General features: G+C 51.5%; 2 protein-coding genes across 4 annotated transcripts in view; both read left to right on the top strand.

The window, feature by feature from the left end:
* The window catches only part of LOC307113808 (microtubule-associated protein 4-like), a 115,894-nt gene that overhangs the window by 71,382 nt on the left and 22,210 nt on the right, over positions 1-22,302 (top strand). For all 3 annotated transcript variants that reach the window (XM_079795745.1, XM_079795746.1, XM_079795744.1), the window contains exons 4-8: positions 3,116-3,238; positions 4,439-4,552; positions 7,028-7,159; positions 7,738-8,865; positions 9,729-9,845. In XM_079795745.1, the coding sequence (XP_079651871.1) occupies positions 3,116-3,238; positions 4,439-4,552; positions 7,028-7,159; positions 7,738-8,865; positions 9,729-9,845 (1,614 nt within the window). The remainder of the gene's footprint in view (positions 1-3,115; positions 3,239-4,438; positions 4,553-7,027; positions 7,160-7,737; positions 8,866-9,728; positions 9,846-22,302) is intronic.
* On the top strand, positions 11,576-21,117 carry LOC307113802 (uncharacterized protein; the record flags this gene model as incomplete). Its single annotated transcript, XM_079795736.1, has 2 exons — positions 11,576-11,612; positions 11,727-21,117. 2 exons carry the CDS (start codon positions 11,576-11,578, stop codon positions 16,220-16,222), a joined length of 4,533 nt encoding a protein of 1,510 aa, XP_079651862.1. The 3' UTR covers positions 16,223-21,117.

Raw genomic sequence — 22,302 nt, 5'->3', positions numbered from 1 at the left:
TTCAGATACTGTTAGAACTCTGCACTCTTAAAAAAAAAGTCGCCCCACCATTTTAGGGGTGTCAGATACCATTGATTTCAGTCAGGAAGGTTGGTAGCCTGTTTTTGCCTATTTAGGAAAAAAAAAAGACACCCTAACATAGTTGTACATGAACATTTTATTGTAAAAAGTGGAGTTGACTGAAAATCTGAGGAGTTAGCTTCTGTCACTTAAATGTTTATTTCAGAATAATTTCAAGTGTACAAAAAAGTTGAAAAAATAGACTTAAAGAACTTTTGTATGTTTTTTAAGTATTTACCAATTGATAACATTTTGCCACAACTGCTTTATCATTCTATAATATATGTAGGGATGTACACATACTATTTCCCTGGTCAGTTTTATCTTTGTAATCACGATCTAGAATAGTCCTTTCATGATACAGATGAGAATATCAAAGTTCAGAGGAATTAAGCAAGTTAACGAAGGTCCTGCCGAGAACTGGGACTCTAGTATCTAAGTCCTCCGTCCCAATCCACGTTCCTTTTCTGCTTTGCTGTCTTTTCACCTGACTCTCCAGATAAAGGGTATTCTCTACAGATAGAATGTGTGCAGATACTCTTTAAGTCATCAGTTCCCAAACATTTTAGTACCAAGACAATTTTCATGCTTAAAACTGTTGAGGATGATGAGTATGTTTGTTCTCTTTTTGTGGTGATGGCATACATATGTTGAAATTTATCAAATTGTACACTTTAAATATGTGCAGCTTTTTGTATGCCAATTGTACCTCAATAAAACTTTATAAAATTAAGGACCCCAAAGAGCTTTTTTGTTCATATGGGTTATATCTATCAGTATTTACCAAACTAGATGTTAAAATGGAGGGACTTTTAAACTATTATCTATATATATAAAAGCCTAAGCGACTGTTATGACCGGACGACTGCCGGTAGCTATTACCCAGGGGGGTGGTCGGTGCGCTCCCACAGCCAACCTCCCACGGCTGGCCAACCTCTCGGGTCCCTCCCCCCGGCCGGCCAGCCCAATCGGGACTGGGCGAGACGGCCCCGATCGCCGGCCAGGCCGAGGGGCCCCACCCGTGCACGAATTCATGGACTGGGCCTCTAGTTTCAAAATAACAATACTAAACTTAATGTTAACATTAACGGTTTTCATAGGTATAGTTACAAAAAAAGGAGTTTCGTAGTAAGGCTTGTGTTTTCATTTCTCTGAGCCTCTTTAACATCTGCTTTGTGTGTTTGGTCTGTCACAATATGTTGTTTGAGTTTGAAGCATATGAAGAAACTTCACTTCACATATATATGCCCTTAAGAGGAGGAACCTTTGATAGTGTTTTTCAGGTAATGGGTATTCATCTTGGATTTGATACCAAATCTTGACAAGTGGTTGTTTCTTAAAGGTTCTTGCAGTGTATAATCCGAAACAATTAACTTTTTTTCTTAACCTTTTGCACTCAGATGTCGAGTGTGACTCGACATGGTTAGCATCGGTAGCAGCTCAAGAAAAAAGCGAGCGAGTGCAAAGGGTTAATATATATTTTATTGATTTTTACAGAGAGGAAGGGAGAGCGAGAGACAGCTAGAAACATTGATGAGAGAGAAACATCGATCAGCTGCCTCCTGCACACTCCCTACTGGGCATGTGCCCACAACCAAGGTACATGTCCTTGACCGGAATCGAACCTGGGACCCTTGAGTCCGCAGGCCGACACTTTATCTACTGAGCCAAACCGGTTAGGGCAACAATGAACTTTTTGTTTTCTGTTATGTTAAAAGCCATTGGTTTATTTGCACTTGGAATGGATCTTACCTGATAGAATTAGCCTGGCTTTTATATATAGACTAGAGGCCCGGTGCACGAAATTTGTGCACTCAGGGGTGTCCCTCAGCCCGGCTTGCGCCCTCTCGCAGTCCAGGAGCCCTCAGGGGATGTCTGACTGCCGTGAAGGCCGGAGAGGCTCCTGCCACCACCGCTGCACTTGCCAGCCATGAGCCTGTCTTCTGGCTGAGCGGTGCCCCCCCGGGGGAGTGCATTGACCACCAGGGGGCAGCTCCTGTGTTCAGCTGCCCCATAGCAACCGGTTGTTCCGCTCTTCAGTCCATTTGCATATTAGCCTTTTATTATATAGGATATTACTACTTAATTGGTACTTTTAATATTTAGTCTCTTGCCTTTTCTGTTAAATGCCCCATTTTCTCAAAAATAGAAACGGCCCAGCCAGCGTTGCTCAGTGGTTGAGCATTCACCTTTGAACCAGGAAGTCACGGTTCAATTCCTGGTCAGGGCACATGCCCAGGTTGTGGGCTCAATCCCCCAGTGTGGGACTTGCAGGAGGCAACTGATCAATGATTCTCTCTCATCATTGGTGTTTCTCTCCCTCTTTCTCTCTCTCTCCCTCCCCCCCCCCCTTCCTCTCTGAAATCAATAAAAATATATTTAAAAAAAATAGAAACCAGCCCCTATGCTTTCCCATTTTACTTTTATAGGAGAACCAAGGTATCTAGACTTGTTTCCATGTGCACGGTGTACATTGCTTTTTGTTTTGAATTTCATTTTTCACTCTTTTACTGAAATAGACTCTCTGAGTAGACTGCAGTTAATGATAAAAAACAAAAACAAACCCACATTTATTCTGAAGGCTGTTGCTCCTGCAAGGGAGTTTGCCTGCTTTTGCTGAGGCGTTTTGAGAAGGAAATCTAGGTCAGTAGCCGTGAATGAAGATGCGGGGCAGCCTCCGTCAGCAGGCTCATTAATGATGCTGCTGGTGGAGGCGGCGGTCCTCAGCGCAGTCCCTGAGAGCTGCTCTGGGCTGGGCGACCAGTGCCATCCACATCTGAAAACACCCTTCTCAAGGATGGGAGAGAAAAATGTAAAATCGTGGGTTTTTACCAAAGGGTAAGAAATATAAGCAGAAAAAAAATACATATAAGCAGAATCACTAGTCTTTTAAAGTTTATTTTAGAAATGATACTGAGCCAAACCAGCTATGGTTTATACACTTTTTAAAAAGTTTTTGTCAAAGGCACTAGCAGGTCTGATTGTCTTATAGTGTACTAGCTTTAATACAGAACACTGGCACGTTGTAACATTTGTTCCATGTTTCTATTTGCAGGGTCTCCAACTGCATTTCTTGAAGAGAAAATGGCCTTCCAGGGATATCAGAACAACCAGAACTGGCCAGAAAACACAAACTTTTACTTTGAACCCGAGCAAGTGGTGCATCCTATCCAGACTGGTAAGTGCAGCTTGCCTGTGACTGCTGAGTGTGAACTGACATCAGCATGGGAAAGCCACACCCACCACTCAGATCCAACAGTTTAGCCTAACTACAGCTCGGGAAGCGCAAGCCAAGTGTAACGGAGCCCTGGGCACGGAGGTGACCCTCCCCTCTGCCTCTCTCCGTCTGAGGCACATGCCCTCTGCTCTCTCCCCTGCAAAACCTGTTTTGAATAAAGGAACTGAAATTCACATTCATTGAAGTTTAATTCTTCTCAAAGGAAGTATTACAGTAATAGCACAGTTTTTTCCTTTTCATTGAATTTATTGGGGTGACTCTGGATAACAAAATTATACAGGTCTCAAGTGCGCAGTTCCACAACACATCTGTACACTGTACTGTGTGCTCACCACCCAAGGCAGGTCTCCGTCCATCAGTCACCATTTTTTAAAAAAAATACCGTTTTTATTTATTTTTTACAGAGAGGAAGGGAGAGGGATAGAGAGTTAGAAACATTGATGAGAGAGAAACATCAATCAGCTGCCTCTTGCACACCTCCCACTGGGGATGTGCCCGCAACCAAGGTACATGCCCCCGACCGGAATCGAACCTGGGACCCTTCAGTCCGCAGGTCGTCGCTCTATCCACTGAGCCACACCGGTCAGGGCCATCAGTCACCATTTAACAGCACCGTTTGTTGAATGCCTATTTTGCGCCAGGCATAGTGCTACAGCCTTTACATATAGATTATATGCGTTTCTTATGTAACTCTGCCAAATATATATTATACTCGTTTGACAGAAGAGGAAAACCAAGACTCATACCCACTTCCTATAAAATTCAAAAGAACCGATGGAGTCAGAAGGCGTGTCTGAGTGGGAAGCGGGGGAGGAACAGATTGCAGAAGGGCCTCCACGTGGCAGCCTCAGGGTCTCCGGGTCCCAGTTACCCGGCTGAGAGCTCACGGTGTTTCCACTGAGATATGGCTTATTTATTTATTTATTTTTTTGCCATTGGTCTTATAAGGGGGACACACAGCTGGTTTCAAATTAGTGACTATTTATTGATTTCTTACCATGTGCAGTGACGTTATCTCAATTTACTTAACTTACTGTGACAACACACGTCTAACTAGTCAGCACTCACTGTGGGTGTAAGGCATGCTGTCTTTGCAGCAGTGTTCACTGGGGCTGAGTTTTAAACCCTTTGTTCCTCCAGATCCCTACAGGATGCCCTGTGGTGATGGCCTCGAAGACCTGCTCTTCTTTCCCAGGGAAACCAACCGTGCCCCCGCACTGACACGGCAGAGTGACCCTCTGACAGACAGCGACGGTACGGCTTCTCCAGCTCGACTTGTTTCTCACGTCAGATGGTCAATGTGGTCTTTACCCATCACGTGGAAGTTAATTAGGCAAAGCCTGCTTGGGGCTCTGGCTGGGACAGGGCACTTTAGACCAATCACAGGAGAGAATTCATTGGGCTTTCTGGGCTGCTCACCTCCTGTGATGGGATCTTGAATTCTATATCCTACGGCCAGATTCTGTGTCCACATTTTACTGCCTCGTTCAGTGGCCTTGGGCAAGTTTTGTTTATCTATAACGTTAGTTTCTTTCATCCAATAATGGGACCAACAGTAGTTCCTACATTAAAGATGAGCTAAGATCAAATAAAATTATGTGAAAGTATTTTGCATATTGTTTATTACATAGTAAACATTAAACAGATCTTAGTTATTAATTGGGAGTATCCTCATTTATGGTGCTGTATAACCTTTAAACAAAACTTCTACTCATCTTGGGTTTTCAGCTGGACTATTTAACAAAAAGACAGATGAACAGAGAAGAATAGTTTATTAATGCATGTAGCATTCATCATGCAGGAGAAAAGTAACTCAAGGTGGTTTCTTAGAGTTTCTCTTTCTGGAGCATCTTCAATAAGAACATTAAATTTGTAGAGAAATGACAGGACAAGGAAAGCAGTTTCAGACTGAAGAGTGGCAACCTGAGGGGAAATGTGTGGGAGGGACTCGGGTTTGTTTGCCGATTGCTCTGGTGCCCTCTCCGGGCTGGTAGTTTAATCTCAGGAGGAGGATGTATACCCTGCCCTGAGGCAGAAATGGGGGAGCCTTTTCTAGGTGTGCTGTTTCTTTTTTCTTTTCTTTCTTTTTACTGGGGATGTGCCCACAACCAAGGTACATGCCCTTGACCGGAATCGAACCTGGGACCTTTCAGTCTGCAGGCCCACGCTCTATCCACTGAGCCAAACCAGTTTTGGCTAGGTGTGCTGTTTCTTAATTGCCTTCAACTCAAAATAATTTTTCAGTCAAAAAGGCATATTTTGGGATGACATATTCTGGTTCCCTTCACTGCCCAGCATCAGTAAGTCCCACTTCAAACAATGCTTATAATTCTGTATTTGTAAGATCCTGGCTAATAATATGTTTCATTAGATTTTTCTTTGGACTCTTGGGAGAAGGATGTCAAATGAGTTGACTTTGATGTTATCCATCTAGTCTCCTGAGACTTAGATTTTGCCTTTGACTCCTGTGTTTTATAGTTCCCTAGTCAGTGAGTCATTTAGATGCATTGACTTCTTTCTTTACAGCATCTTCTCTCCTTTTATGCTCCCTCACTCTTTCCCAGTGTACACCCTATACTCCACACCCAGCCACCTCCGTAATCTCCTGACTGAATTTTAAATATATTTTATTTATTTATTTTCTTACAGAGAGGAAGGGAGAGGGATAGAGAGCTAGAAACATCGACCAGCTGCCTCCTGCACACCCCCTACCGGGGATGTGCCCGCAACCAATGTACATGCCTTTGACCGGAATCGAACCTGGGACCTTGCAGTCCGCAGACCGATGCTCTATCCACTGAGCCAAACCGGTTTCGGCTCCTGACTGAATTTTAAAATCCATCCTGAATAGACCTGAAATATTGACCCCTCTGCGTCCTGTTCTGTTTGTCATCCCATTTTCATGAGTAAGACTCAAGGCGCCCTATTTGTTTTCCCTACTCAGGCCTCACTCTCTCTGGCTTTCCCGATCCCCTCTGTTCGCTCTGACCGTCTTCCTGTTGCCGACACGCAGGATGTGCAGCACCCGAATCAGACTGATCTCATGGTCCCAGAAACGTCTTGTCCTGTCGGCCTCTCCACACTGTTTTTGTGCTCAGTGTTCTCCATCCTTGAAATTGACTCCTCTCTCCTCTCGCCTTGCTCTTGCTTCTCTGAAGCTTTCTGTGACTATTCTGGTCCTCATGGTTGATTTTAAACTCTTATAGCATCTCGTTCATATTATATCTTCTGTATTATTTGATCTATGTCCAAGATCTTGCCTCTCTAGCTAAATTGTAATAATCTTGATGGCAAGGGGTTATTAAATACACTATTAAGTCTGGCAGTGGACAGCACAATAATAATATTTTGACATTATCTAGTTCTTAATAATTTACAAAGCATTTCCACAAAATTGTTTCTAACATTGGAAAAGGAGGTGTTAATCTCTTTTTATGGGTGAGAAAATTAAGACCCACAGTTCCTTACTAAACATTATGTTGTATCAGCGGTGATGCTGAATCTTTGAAATGCACTCTGGGAGGTTGCCTCATAGCACTCCAGGGGTATGGCGACACGCACAGCCTGCTGATTAGCCAGAAAGCTGGAGACCGTCAGCAGTGTTGGCCTCAGGACTCTGCTTTGTCTCCATGGCCCGAGGTCGCATGCTATGGCAGCATATAAAGCTCGCTTCAACGTCAGATACCTCCTCCCCCAGTGCTGACATGTGTGTTTGTGTTCCACTATTAGGTCATCTTCCCTGCGACACGTTTACTCCTGAAGCAGTTGTACCTCAGGGCTGGCCCGTGGAAGCCCCGAACTCACCCCGTGTGGGGGTCTTCACTTCCCCCGGGGCCACGCCACCTCTGCAGCCCACAGCAGGTACGTATTAGAGCCCCTCTTTATCGGTGTGTGGTTGCAGTATCAATAATCAATATAAAGCATCAGACGTATTTTTTAGCAGCATACAACAGTATAGACAAAAATGTCAGAATTGTCACAAATATTTTTAAACTTGTATTGCTGATTTCACAGCTAGAGGAAAGAAGGTGTAGTTGAAATATAAGACTTGGGATTAATGGGCAAAGAAAATCCCTTTTTAATTTGGTGCAGATTTCAAATTCTAGGGTCCCGTATTCCCTTTCTGACCGTAATTATATACCTGTATTGTTTTTTTAAACATTGGGTGTTTTCTTTCTTCTTTGCCTTTTCTCCTCCATTGTCTGTTCTCCCAATAGCCTAGTCTTTTTTTTTCTTTCTTTTTTTTTTTATAGCCTAGTCTTTTAAGTATTGGGACTGTCAGAGTGGGCGCAGATGCATTAACCTGCCAGCTTCTTAGTCATGTTTGGGGTGTTGGGGTCACAAAAGCAGCTATTCCTGTGCTCTAAGAAAGTGAGTTTTGAGTGCAGAGCTCTGAGCAGACTCTGATGGCTCCTAAATTTCCAACGTGTTTCCCTTAGAGCCAGCCAGGGAGGGAGACATGGCATCAGAAGGAGAGAGGGCATCAACCAGAGCCCTGGAGATGATGATGGGCCTGCAGGCTGCTGGCATGACACCGTCTGGAGAAACAGAGGTGGCCCTGGCTCAGGACCTGGCACCAGTCCCAGGAACAGAGGTGGCGTTGGCCAGAGACGTGGCATCGCCTACCAAAGAAGATGTGTCATTTGCCAAGAACACGGAATCATCCACTGAGTCAGACATGGCTGTAGACACGGACGTGGTACTCCCTGTAGAACCAAAGGAAACCCCAGCCAGGGACAGCATACTATTCAGAGAGACAGAGAGGGCACCTCCCATCAACGTGGACGTGGCTCCAGCTGAAGGCGTGATCTCACTCACAGAAATGGAGGTGGCGTTGGCTAAGGACATTGTATCACCCACAGCCAAGGAGTTGGCCTTGTCCTCAGAGACACAGGTGGCCCCGGGCAAGGACGTGGCTCCGCCCCCAGAAACAGTGGTGGCCCCGGGCAAGGACGTGGCTCCGCCCCCAGAAACACAGGTGGCCCTGGGCAAGGACATGGCTCCGCCCCCAGAAACAGTGGTGGCCCTGGGCAAGGACGTGGCTCCGCCCCCAGAAACAGAGGTGGCCCTGGGCAAGGACGTGGCTCCGCCCCCAGAAACAGAGGTGGCCCCGGGCAAGGACATGGCTCCGCCCCCAGAAACAGTGGTGGCCCCGGGCAAGGACATGGCTCCGCCCCCAGAAACAGAGGTGGCCCCGGGCAAGGACATGGCTCCGCCCCCAGAAACAGTGGTGGCCCCGGGCAAGGACATGGCTCCGCCCCCAGAAACAGAGGTGGCCCCGGGCAAGGACATGGCTCCGCCCCCAGAAACAGAGGTGGCCCCGGGCAAGGACGTGGCTCCGCCCCCAGAAACAGAGGTGGCCCCGGGCAAGGCTGGGCCTCTGCCCCCAGAAACAGAGACACCCCTGGCTAAGGATGTTGCACCGCCTTCAGAAGCAGAGGGGGCCCCCGTTCCAGTGAAGGACATGGGAATTGCACGGACACCAGGAAAACTGAGTGAGGCTTTCCAGTTAGCGTCTCTCCAGAGCGAGGGGCCTTCAGCTGTACCTGCTTCCATGATCTCACCAGGTATGGCTCACATTTTCTCAGCATTTCTGTCTACCAGGGCGCAGATTCCGGCAGGGCACGGGACACGCACATGCCAGATAAAATAAACACAGTACTTCGCACATCTGCACACATTCCTCCTCTCCCAGACATCACTTCTCACCTTCACCCTCCTCCAACACCTCTTCATCCTTGCTCTCTGCTCATCTTGTTTTTCTTATAGATCAGGAAGCAGTAAGAGGGGACATTCACCACCTCGCTCCTCATCTACCTAACTGCTTGTGTCTGTGCCCAGAGACTCTGCCCCTCCTGCTACTGGGAGTCAACATCCCTGCTTCTGATTAAGGCCACCTCTCTATTTTGTACTAGATCCCATCTCTTCTTGCTCTTCTTGTATATCGCTCTGCTCATTCTCTCTCTCTCTCTCTCTCTCTCTCTCTCTCTCTCTCTCTCTCTCTCTCTGCTTCTGTTGATGTTTTTAGTGAGAGAGGAAGGAGGGGGGAGAGAAAGATGAGAGAAACATTGATGTGAGAGAAACATCGGTTGGTTGCCTCCCCCATGTGCCCGACTGGGGATTGAATCTGCAGCCAGCGATCAGCCCACAGCCTTTGTGGCACAGGGCAAGGCTCCGGCCACATAGCGCTCAGCCAGGCCTCTCCTGTCCCGTGGACCCTTCCCGCCAGCATGCCAACATTTGCTATTTCCCTCATTTTAAAAACAGACAGACAGAAGCCCCTCCAGTTCCACCTTCCCACACCGCTCCCCTGTCCGCTGCCCCAACTGCAGCGCCTCACTCCGGCCTTTCTGCGTCCAGTCTCCGGAGGGCGGAGAGCCAGCTGGAGTCGTGCTTCTCTGAGACCTGTGTGGTTTTTCTGTACCTTCAGAACCAGGCACAGCCGGCGGCCAGTTCAGCGTGCCCACAGACAAGGCCCCTGTGCTAGAGGAACCAGAGCAAAGCAAGCCTTTCAGCGGCCAGCCTTCGGAGCCTGCGGAGCCCGCAGGTGGGTCGGGAAGTGCAGTGGACTCTGGAAGCGCTGCCACGGGGAGGGTGGGTGCTGGTGGCAGGCGGTGGGCAGCGGCCCCGGTGATGAGGTCAGTTCTCCAGAGTTGGTCTTGTTTGGGCAGAAAGTCAGCTTGTTACCTACTTTCCAGTGATCACCACGCCAACCCAGGACACCCGTGCAGGTCCGCTGTCCCCATTCTGTCCGGTGGTCTCAGGCAGGTTCCCGAACGGCCCGAGTTTGCCCCGCTGTGAGAGGAGTATGTTGGTCCGTGTTCCGTGAACGCCCTAGTCACAGTGTCACAGCCCGGCCGCGTCGGCGTCGCCCGGGAGCGCGTCCGAAACGCACGATCTCGGGCTCCACCTCAGCCTCACAAGTTTTCCAGATAATTCTCATGTCTTACCCTCGCTCCCAGAGGCTTCCTCCCTTCAGGTCCGACCACTTAGTGAACTTCAAGGTACATGTTCTTTATTGTGAGCCAGAAACGTGTGCATGCGATTATCATCTTGAGTCTCTGCGTGCTTTTCCATGACCGAGGAGCATGTGAACTGGAGGGCAGGGACTGGGATTTATTTCACTTACAGTCCTAGAGCTTTGCACACTGAAGGAGCTAGCACCAACAGGGAGCAAAATTAAGTTTAGGTTTTTTAAAAAATGTTGTTTTAGTGACTCAGCATATCAATAAAGATTTATCAAGTTCTTAATATGTACAAAACACACCATGCTAAAGCATAGAGATAGCTAAGTCTGGGCCCCTGCCCTTCTGTTACTATATTACAGCCTGGATGGGAAGAGAAGTGCCCAGGCATGAACACTGAAACCAAAGATTTATGTAATTGAATTAGTTTAAGAGATGGCACCAAATACTAGTAGCTACTGGTTAATTGCCAAATTAAATGTTATAAATGCTGTAGGGTACGCAAGCCTAGCAGTTTTTTTTAAGAGAAGCAGTTATTGATCTGAGGTATTAAATAAAGCGTAAGATTTGGAGGGGTTGGGTGGGTGAGGAAAAACAAGAGATGCTGTGTGAGTGTTTACTATGCTCTGGTCACTTCCTGGGTCGGACCTGACAAGAACGGTCCTAGACCTGCTCTAACGGGCCCTTTCTAGGACTCAGATCCTCGCAGCCTGTCGTGGAGGCAGGCGGCCGGAGCCGTGACTTCCTGGAACATTTCCGAGGGTGTTTCTCCCAGTTGTGTTCCTTCGTTGTCCCGCTGGCATTATGTGTAGTTCTCTGACTTTGGAGGAAGTACATTTGGGAACAAATTGAAATCTAACACATTTGTCTTTTGAAGCAGGAGGTTCTGGTTCTGGAACGATGAAATTATTTCTCTGGCCCAAATATGAATTCAGTATCTTTTTCTTTTCCTTTTCTTCCTCTTTTTCTCCTTTAGTAGTATAAGTCTGGTCTGTTTCCCAGAATTTATCTGGTTAGTTTGATAACTGATTAGTATAATATTGGTGACAGACTCTTAGAATTACAAATTCTGACCAAGATCATATGTATTTTATTCAATTAATAAATAAATGTCACCAAAAATAAATAGGAGCTTACCATTTTATTGCAGAATTGGGAATTATGTGCCTAATAAAAATAATGACAAATATAAACAAGTATCAGATGAGAGTCATAGGCAGTAAATGCTTATTATAGGGGTTAAGAAATCTCTGAATTTCTTTTCTCCAGTTTTAAATACTTTGTAAATATGTTTGAAAAAATATTTAAGATGATGATCTTTGTTAAATATTTGCTAATCCCAGTTCAGGGTGAGAAATGTTTCAGAAAAATAACTTTTCCTAAATGAATTATTATGTGGATTGGTGAAAATAGACTACTTAAATGAGCCAATAAGGGGACTTTTTAAAAGAAACAATAACAAGGAGTTTTCTGTTTGGAATCTTGGCCATCTTCGTGTATTGCAGGTACCCTTCCCACACAAGCCAAACAAGTGTGCAGACCCAGGGACCGCAGGGTCGCCCGTCCCAGGCCTGCCCGGGTTCCTCCCGAGCTGCTGGGAGACTCTTCACGGAAGACTCTCGATCCCGGGCTGGGCCCCTGCTCTTTGCCTGAGGCGGGCTGGGTCTCTGGTTCATTTTCCTGCGCTGAGCCTGGGAACCAGAGGAAAACCATTCATGATGACCTCCTTGAAACACAGAGGGATCTTGGCAGGGAGGCCTGGGATGTAGACAGCACAGCAATGATGGCGAAGAAGAAAAAGAAGAAACCAAAGCAAAAGAGATATTCTCAACCCCAGGTTGGGGGGCCTTGGGATGATGACAGTGCCAAAGAGGCTCACGGTCATCCCTCTGCAGCTGACCCACAGAAACCGGGTGTTCTCCCCAGCCAGTCTGCCACTGTGGGCGTGAAATACGGCCTGGCATCCAGAGAAAGCCCGAGAAAGGATTGTGGGGTCGACTCCAGGACAGCCGCACTGGCAGCGGAGAGCGTTGTCTCGGAACGCCCCCGTGTTCCTTCTTGTCCTTCGGAAGAACCCCCTAAAGCCGCAGTGAGTTCTCAGCTCAAGCTGAGCACAGAGGCAGAGGTCAAAGGTAACAAGTCAGAACCACAGAGCCAAGGCAGGGACTCTCTGCAGCAAGGGGAGTGCAGACCACAGACTGCTCCCCACCTGGCGAGCCCGGGGGGTGAAGGCCAGGAGGTAGGCCCTCTCAGACTGAAAGGGCCCCTGACGGAAGTTTCTGCCCGCAAAACAGAAGTTCCTTTGGAGGTCAGAGCCCAGGAGGACCAAGAGGCTATGGGGCGAGTTTTAAAACCCCCAGCAGCCAAAGAATTGCCTAATCCGACACGCACTTTGACAGCCAATAACCCGTTAGAAAGCAGCCTGAAAGAAGGGAATGATGAAAGGACAATGGCCACGCTGCAGACGGACAAACGAAAAGAGTTCTCTGAAGCAGCTGAGGGTGTGAAAGAACTTAACAAGGAAGCTTTTCCCTCGCAAGGACCAGAGATGAGCATCTTAGCTTCTGAGCAGCTGCCACAGGGCAGGAGTCAGGTTCCTGGGCCCGGGAGTGACCCCCTTAAGAGAACAGCAGGTGATGGCAAAAGCCGGAAGGGAAGGGGGAGTTCTGGGAAAGTGAGAGCGAGTTCTGGGAAGGCAAAAGCAAGGGCTGAGCTGCCGGTCCTTCCAGACAGCCAGGACGGCAGAGCTGCCCTTGGGCCCAGTGAGCCAGCCCCGAAGACCGAAGGGACGATTGCTGGGGGCTCGCGGGAGGAGCTGAGGCTGCGTTCTTCCAGGCAGCCGGGGACCACGGCTGCTCTCCCTGAGGCAGTGGTCAAGGGGGCTCCTAAGGAGACGGACCGTGAGGCAGTGGTCAAGGGGGGGCCTAAGGAGACGGACCGTGAGGCAGTGGTCAAGGGGGCTCCTAAGGAGACGGACCGTGAGGCAGTGGTCAAGGGGGCTCCTAAGGAGACGGACCGTGAGGCAGTGGTCAAGGGGGGCCCTAAGGAGACGGACCGTGAGGCAGTGGTCAAGGGGGCTCCTAAGGAGACGGACCGTGAGGCAGTGGTCAAGGGGGCTCCTAAGGAGACGGACCCTGAGGCAGTGGTCAAGGGGGCTCCTAAGGAGACGGACCGTGAGGCGGTGGTCAAGGGGGCTCCTAAGGAGACGGACCCTGAGGCAGTGGTCAAGGGGGCTCCTAAGGAGACGGACCGTGAGGCGGTGGTCAAGGGGGCTCCTAAGGAGACGGACCGTGAGGCAGTGGTCAAGGGGACTCCTAAGGAGACGGATCGTGAGGCAGTGGTCAAGGGGGCTCCTAAGGAGACGGACCCTGAGGCAGTGGTCAAGGGGGGGCCTAAGGAGACGGACCGTGAGGCGGTGGTCAAGGGGGCTCCTAAGGAGACGGACCGTGAGGCAGTGGTCAAGGGGGCTCTTAAGGAGACGGACCGTGAGGCAGTGGTCAAGGGGGCTCCTAAGGAGACGGACCCTAAGGCAGTGGTCAAGGGGGCTCCTAAGGAGACGGACCGTGAGGCAGTGGTCAAGGGGGCTCCTAAGGAGACGGACCGTGAGGCAGTGGTCAAGGGGGGGCCTAAGGAGACGGACTGTGAGGCAGTGGTCAAGGGGGCTCCTAAGGAGACGGACCGTGAGGCAGTGGTCAAGGGGGCTCCTAAGGAGACGGACCGTGAGGCAGTGGTCAAGGGGGGGCCTAAGGAGACGGACTGTGAGGCAGTGGTCAAGGGGAGGCCTAAGGAGACGGACCGTGAGGCAGTGGTCAAGGGGGCTCCTAAGGAGACGGACCGTGAGGCAGTGGTCAAGGGGGGGCCTAAGGAGACGGACTGTGAGGCAGTGGTCAAGGGGAGGCCTAAGGAGACGGACCGTGAGGCGGTGGTCAAGGGGGCTCCTAAGGAGACGGACCGTGAGGCAGTGGTCAAGGGGGGGCCTAAGGAGACGGACCGTGAGGCAGTGGTCAAGGGGGGGCCTAAGGAGACGGACCCTAGTGCAGCAAGCACCTTGCAGATGTTGGTTCCTTTGGAAACTAGGTCAGGCATGACTCCGCCTTCCGGCGCTGCAGCAGACAGAGGAGCTGTGGCCATCGATCTGGGTGTCAGTAAGCAGAGCAGAGAAGGAAAGTGTCCGTGGATGGATCGCGAGGCAGCTCCCAGGGTTTCTGAAAGGCCTAAAAAAAGAAGCAGTGAAGGCAAAAACAAAAAGTTTAAAAGTAATTATTCTGCACAGCTTGCTAGTGGGGAGAGCAAGGAGGAAGCCCTCAGCCCACCTCTCCCAGGGAGGGATGGAGGTGCTGGCGGCACTGCCCATCAGCACAAGGATTCAGGCCTCACTCTCCCCATGAGTCACGAGCCTCTGTGCTCACAGACAGCGAAGGCACCCACAGTGGAGGGAGTTGACCGAAAGGGTGGAAATACCGAGGTTAATTCTGTTGAGCTTGGGGCTCTTGGGAACAAAACAAACACAGTCAAGGATTCTGCTGTTACTGAAGCAGCTACCAAGGTGACAGCTGTGAGCTGCCAAGACCAAAGCCAGGGGGCAGGGCTCGTTCCTTCAGTCCCACCTGCGGAGCAGAAGGCAGAGGCCGCCCAGGGGCACCCTGCAGGGAGGGACAGCCCAGGTAAAAGGAGTGACGATGGGAAAAGCAAAGAGAATAAGACAGATGCAACAAAAAGACATGTTCCCAGGGCAGCCACAGGAGACCACAGAATGGAAGGAATGGGCCACGTGGATGAAAACAGAAATATTACATTTACCTGCCCCCGAACGCCATCAGAGGGCATGAGTAGGTCAGCCCCTCCCAGGGCTCTGGATTCAGCAGCCTGTGAGAAACTGCCCGCCCCTAGTCCTCAGTTAGTAAAGGGAGGCGAGTCCTCTCCAGGCACCTTGGCAGAAAGCAGGCAAGGGACAGCTCTGGCCCCGGCCTCCGAATTAGTGGTGGGTCATTGCAGCAAAGGTGGGGTCCCCGAGCAGGCAAGAGCCGCGGCCTCCGCCGCCGCCCTGCCCTTCACAAGCCCCGGAGGAGGTGCCCTGGCTCTCGCAGCAGCCGCAGAAGCAGGGCCGCGCCCTGGGGACAGCTGTCTTGAGAATAGAGGTGAGCTTGCTGATCCCGTGGAAAACGGAGCAGGGAGAGACGGAGGGCATGTGGGGGGAGAATCCGAGTCAGTGCCCAGGGGGGCAGCTAAGCATCCAGGAGAGAAAATCACAGAACCAGCCAAGGGCCACCGTCCTGCAGTGCCCACAGAAGCCCAGAGCCCGCCACGCGAGCTCGGAGGCCTCGGGGTGCGTGCCGGTGGGAGTCACGTTCCAGCGTCTCCAGTGAACACAGAGAGAGAGGCTGAGGAGGGTTCTGCTTCCGGTCATACTCCCGACTTCCCGGGAGACAAAGCACAAAAGCCCCTTTTCTGTGAGGACCAAAATGCTGAAGGCAGAGGGTCCAGGGGCCCTACTGGTTTGAATAAGGAGATGGATATGACTCTTTTGACTCCAAAAAGTGAAAAGGACAAGTCGGAAGGAATTAGCCTGGCTTCGGAGATCACAGCATTAGCAGATGCTTCCTTGCCGGCACCAGAACTCCAGTCACGGTGTGTGGACGGCCAGGCGGGAGCTGCCCCCGCGAGTGCGGTGGGTAAGGCCGAAGTGACTGCTTGCCGGGGCCTCCAGCTCCCAGAACCCAAAGAGAAGGCCTCGGAGGCACCTGAGGACGTGGCAGCACAGGCTGAACCGGAGGCTCTGGGTGACGGGAAGAGGGAAGAAAAGAGAGTGGCAGAGCCGCTGAAAGGCTACATGAGACCCACCAAGTCCCGAGGACTTCCTCCACTTTCGCCAAAGGCTCCGGTCCAGGAGCGAGAGAGACCTAAGCCGGCCACGTCCCGCGGTAGGAACCTGCCGGGCTGTGTGTGCTGTGGCTTTTGAGTCCGCATCCGAGAGGCAAAGAGCTTGTGCTTTGGTTCCATCCAGACTTTAATTCTCCTTGTTCATCATTGACTTGTTGGCATGAAAAACGTATAACTTCTAACTGTGTGTTTTCCGCAGCTAAGGCATGTCTTGTGTCCAGCTTAAGGAGGCTGGTGATGACTTCGTTGCATGCCATTCTACCCAGCAAGGAACCCTGAGGGTTAGGTGGAGCTGACTTTCAAACAGTGAATTGCTTAGCAGAAGGCTGTCACTATCCACTGTCCTTAATGTTTTGTTTGAAGTGTGCCTTGTGTGTGTAAAGGCTCCAGCCACAGTTAATCATCATTTGGTGTGAGGAGGAGAAAGCAGTTACATCTACTGCGTGCATGGGGTCTTATTTGTTAGTATGTACAGGAGTGGGCAAAAGTAGATTTGCAGTTGTGAGTATGTAAAACAGTTTATTCTTATAATTTTACTTATTAATTATTGTTACTGCATGATGATTGCATGGTATTAACTCTCCGCCTACTCGTGCCCACCCGGGAATGTCCCCTGCGCTGGTGGGACGGAGTGGAACGGCTGCCGGCTTCGGGCGGCGCGGACGTCACCTGTGCTCCAGGAGAGAGGCAGCCCCTCCCTCACAGTTCGCTGCCGCCAGCCGTTGGCCCCCAGTTGCCTGTGGGGTAGAGCTTTGGGCATAGACAGTGTCCATCAAACAGTCGACATCCACGGGCAAGTCTGTGAAACTTGGCCATGTGGGATTCCTCATAATTTTGTCATTTTGGGCTCTAATCAAGTAATTCACATGAGATTAAGAAAGATGTTATCCCCCCCCCCCCCCCCCCACACACACACACACCCTGGAAAAGTATCCATCTAACCCTGACTTCCCCGAGCCTAACCTCCAAAGAATGGTTCCTGGCCTTGGAGGTTTCACAGCCCCAGATGATGCTGTTTCTCAGCTGCTGTCTCCCAGCGTGCACGATGCAGCTGCTGACTCCAGAGGTGGAGAGGGCGCATTGGCCTTCGCAGCCAGTTCCGCGCTGGGGGGCTTCGCCATGGGTGGTGTGGGCATGCTGTGGGCTTGTTCGGGGGAAGCGTGTGCTGTGCATGCAGTTGTTCCCCGCAGGGGGCGCTGCTGTGCGAGTGCAGGATGCTGGAGGTGGTTCTTTTTCTTTGCATAAGATCTCATCTTCTCTGTTTATCTTCTGTTCGCTCTCTTGTTGCCAATGCAGGAAATGAAGTTGAATGCAGGGAGCTTTCCAGCGCTGGTTAAGGTTCCCAGGGCTCTGTCCAGGGCTTTCATTTAGTTTATAGATTGCGGCTCTTTCGGCAGGGATGCAGAGGGTACGGAAGTTTTCTGAAGCCTGGCCATCTCTTTTTGTTCAGTATCGTCTAAGAAATGTAGAAAGAGGGTTTGTCTGGTTTGGAAGGAAGCAGATGCTGTAGAGCTGTGGGCCTGCCTCGGCCGGGCCAGGCCCCGAGCCTGTGTGAGGACTGGCCTCGCCGAGGGGCTGCAGAGAGAGATGGATTTTGGACAAAATGTGTTGTTTCTTCTCTGAATTCTAGAATACCCTTTCCCTAATGTGAACGTCATCTGTGCACTTTGATAGTTAAACACTCTTTGTACTCGTTTGGAACAGGCAGTACAGTCACATGATACAAAGGGGGGGACACAGTAAGATGGAAGTCTCCCTCCCCAGGGACCCCATCCCATCGGAGCACAGCCGTGAGAAAGGGCTCCCTGTGGGCTGTGTGTGGTGACGGTGACGGACCCCGTGCGTGCTGCTGCTCCCCAGAAGCCGCCCTGGGCCCCGGAGAGCTGAGAGCTGGGGCCCGTGCACAGGCCCTACCTCCGTTCTTCTCTCGCTTCCTCCTTTTTCTTCCTTTGCTGGAGCCATCGGCGGTCTCCCGTCAGCGGGGAATGTCAGTTTATGGTGGGAAATGTCTGGTGTGAAACTTCATAAATCCCAAATCCTGACCGTTTCAGGGCCTGTACACCAATAAACTGTGCAGCATATGACAAACCGTGGTCGTTGAGGGCCTGCTGCACTGACAGCTGGAGCAGTGCCGTTCGTGAAGCTCCTTTGCCTTATTGCTTCCTCCCCACTTACTCTCACTCTGGCTTTTCTCATCTTCCCGGCTGAACAGTACGGAGATTTACTGAGAATTCTGTATGTACACAACTAAAGAGAAACTTACTGTATGCTCAGCACTGTCTCACATTGTTCTCGCCCGTAAACACTTCTCCTCACCTTACTGCAATGAGAGCATCTAATAGTCTTTGAAAGGAGTGCAGCGCAGGACAGCTGTTCCGCTTTAAAGGAGGTTCTTCCCTTGCACCCCCCCCCCCTCACTTTTACCCTTTCGCCCTCTGGCTGAAAGGCCTTGGAGGATTCGGAAAACCAGTGACAAACACCTGAGCGTCTGGTCTGGGCTGCTGCCGAGACACTGCCTTCCTCAGGAGGCCACAGGCCTGCTTTCTGGGCCCGGTGAGCCGAGCTAACGCCGACCGGAGGACTGTGATGGGTGACAGGGTGTTTCCACAAATCGCTTGCTTTAGATGGGTGATGTGGGCTGGGCCACTGGTGTGGCCTCCGTTTTTGTGGGTCCCGATGTGAATTGCTCCAGTTTTTTTCACTTGTCTGTTTGCATTCCAACTTTGGAAAGTTAATCAGGGAGAATCATGATTCTCATGTACTAAGAAATGTTTCTAAAATTTAGTTGAATGTGGTTTTAAAGTGTTTTTGCGGGTAAGTAAAGAGATAGCAATTTTACAGCCTTCAGCTTTTATGAGTGTCACGATCATTGTGACCAGTAGAATTATGGACTTGTGTTGTCATGATGATTTATAGAAATTGTCTCCTGAGACAGTACCAGGGAACAGTGGGTCCATCTGGAAAGTAGCTTTGTTGCCTTAGTAACGGATAAGGAATGCAGGGCAGCCAGTTGTGGAGCACAGCAAACCCAAAGCCTGGACCCATCTGCCAGTGCCTCCGCCCAGGTCGGCCCTGGGGCGGAGCCAGCTCCCACGAGGCTTGGCGTGTCTGTCCTCTGGGGTCTGATAAAGAGCCTCGGAGACCACCTTGACCAGAGGCCTGGGAGGGAATTCCTGCACTTTCCTCATCTTTAGCCCGAGGGACATTTCAGATCAGCACCTGCCTAGGCGAGTGGGAAGATGAGGTCACGTGGTTCAGCATCAGTGCAGAAGGAATTCACCCGTCGGCCACGAGAGCCTGCGCAGTGTGTGCCAAGCGCTGGGCTGGACCCGAATGGCAGCGTGGACAGGGTGACTCCCGCCCTCAGGCGCTCCCAGGAAAGGCACATAGACACACGGTTATGCTGCAGCTCCCGAATCCCGAGGAAGGGCAGGGCAAGGGAAGTGTTGCCAAAGCAGGAAGGAGCCATTTGGGGTGGGGTTGTAAACGAACAGAACTTCCAGGGCAGAAAGCTCTTCTGAAAGAAAGGGTTTATTGAGCCAAAAGCTAGCCAGAAAGGACCGGGCCCTGGGGCACGAGCCTAAGCCAGCAGCAGCCGTGGGGGTGGACCAGGAGCGGGGTGGGGCAGGGTGGAGCAGGGGCAGGGCCAGGGCGGGCAGCGTGCCCGCAGGCCTGGGGCTGACAGGCACTTCCATGCGTTGTGTTGGGGGGGGGTGCTCTGAAAGAACGTCATGGGCCGTAGATGAAGGGTGGCAAAGGCGGAGCGGGCCCAGCTCTTGGAGAGCGCTCAGTCTGCACTGGCTCTGATTGGGTGCAGGTCGTAGTCCTGACAGTCACGCGTGTGCGGTGTGCAGTGCGCCAGGCTCCTGAATGCCCGGAGGCGGCCTCTCACCTCCAACGTGCGTCAGGATGGCGGGCAGTCGTGTTAGCTGTCCACAGCCATTCACTGGCTCAGTGCTCCGTCTGTGATTTAATTCAGAACATCTCGGAATGTTTCTGTCAGAGTCTAGGAGGCTTCACCGAGGAGGTGACGTTGAAGTGAGTTGTGAGTGAGTAGGAGTGAAGCGCAGGGCGCGGCTGCTAGTGGCAGCGAGTCTAGAATCCAAGTCTTCTGGGTCATAAGCACCTTCCTCTTCACCCGGGCACGCTCAGCCTTGCAAGACGGACGGAAGTCCTCACCCACAGCCTGACGCATGGCGGTGGCTGGGAGGTGAGCGTTTGGCGGCAGCGTGCCCTGGCTGCCCGTGCCTCCCTGGCTGCGATGACGTCCGCGGCTCTGCGCTGGACTGGAGCACCAGAGAGCCAGCAGGTGCCGGTTCGTCTGTGCTGGGCCCCGGTGTTGGCTATCCAGGTAGCTTTCGCCGCATTTGGAGAGGAACAGACCCCTTGGTCCTTTTTCTTTTTAAGACCAAGTTCATTAGAAAGTCATCGCGGTCAAGGTGGAAGGGTGAGCGAGGAGGGGCGGGCGCAGGTGAAACACAGGCCTTGGATCCAGGAGCAGGAGAGCGGCCGGAAGCAGCCCGGGCCCGACCCTCACTCTCGCTCCGGTGGCCGCCGCCTCGGTGTGTGCGGCAAAAGGAACAGCCGCGTCAGACTGTAGGTCCCTCTGCCTCCCCTCTGCACCAGCCTCTGGGTCCACATTTTCTTTTCGATTGGATTGAATTATTGGGGTGACATTGGTGAATAAAATTCCACAGGCTTCGGGGTGCCATTCTGTACGGCATCCTCTGTGTACTGCATTGTGTTCACACCCCTGGATTTGACGTTTGCTAAGGGAAGCAGGGGGACCTGCTTACTCGGAAGCAGCCTGCAGGAGCCCACAGGCAGGGGTGCAAAGACGTGACTTAGCACACACGTGACTTCTTTTGAGAATGGAAGAGTGGCCGAAAATTGCTAAGGAGTAAGTCACTCCCGCCTTCCTCATTCTCTGCATAATTAACACAAAACCAGCCCTAGCCGGATTGGCTCAGTGGAGAGGGCACCTGCAGGACGGTGAGGTTTGCAGGTGGCAGGATTGCAGTTCCCGCAGTGCCTGCATTCTCTTTTGGGTCCTGGTGGGAGGGTTTGGGTAGGCCGTTAGGCTTTTTCTTCGCCTGCGCTCCTCCCCGCCCCTTCGGAATATGGCAGCCAACTCAGATCACCCTTTTCTTCAGACCGGCTGCTCCACCCCGGGCCAGGCTCTGCCAGCAGGTGGCACCTCGCAGGGGAGGGCGGCCTGCTGGGCAGCTGGGCGCTGGAGCCCGAGTGAAAACCACACTGTGGTTCCTGGGATGTGGGGCCTTTGACGGAGATGGGGCAGTGAGGAATGTGAGACTGGAAGGCACCTTAAAGGTGCCCTCACTTCATGGAGGAAGAGACTGAGACGAGGAGCCGTTGTATGACCTGCTCAGAGTCAGAACTGTTACGTGGCACAGAGATCTTAAAACGTGGTCTTCTGACTCCAAGCCAAATTATTCCCCCACAAACCAGAGATAGAAAGTGTCAGTAAATTGAGTGAGTGAGAGAGTGTGCGTGTGCGTGTGTGTCGGGGGAGTGACCGTGGATGGGTGAGTTTGTGAACGCACACCTGCCCTCTCTAAGGGATTTTCCCAAGCTGTGCCTCTGGCATGTCTGGACCGCATTGCAACGACACCCTCCTCACCAGACTGCGTCCCCTTCCTCGCATATTGTACCTAATCCTGTTATCCAGCTAAAGTAGGTGTTTATAAAGAGGAGAGGCCCAAGTGGACTCTGACCGACTCTGTCCCGGATGCTGTCTGTACCCAGGGCTCCTCTACCCCCATCACCAATGAGCATCCCAGCTGCTGGCCCCGCCTTCGTCTCCTGGTGCACCGCGCTTCCTGTGCCTGAGCGAGGTGACGGACCTGGGTTCTCCGACAGGTCTCGCTATTAACTGCTAAGGTCAAGAGGCAGGAGGGCGTGGAGGAGCTCAGGTTCAATGGAGTTTCGTGTTCTCCTCGCATCGCAGCACAGCCCTGTGTGGGTGCTGACGCCGTGAGGGCGTGCAGGGTTGCCCTGCACTGCGGGGACTTGGGTAAAGTGGCGAGTGGCCTGAGCCGCAGAGAAGGTAGGTGCTCGGAACAGAGGCTCCAGGGAGAGAAACCGTTCTGAGTGGCCTTGGTGATCTCTGAAGACCTGGGAGGAGTGATTTAACCTGGC

This window comes from Cnephaeus nilssonii (assembly GCF_951640355.1).
Source record: "Cnephaeus nilssonii genome assembly, chromosome: 17".
NCBI classification, from domain to species: domain Eukaryota; kingdom Metazoa; phylum Chordata; class Mammalia; order Chiroptera; family Vespertilionidae; genus Cnephaeus; species Cnephaeus nilssonii.
This window is presented reverse-complemented; position numbering and strand designations above follow the sequence as displayed.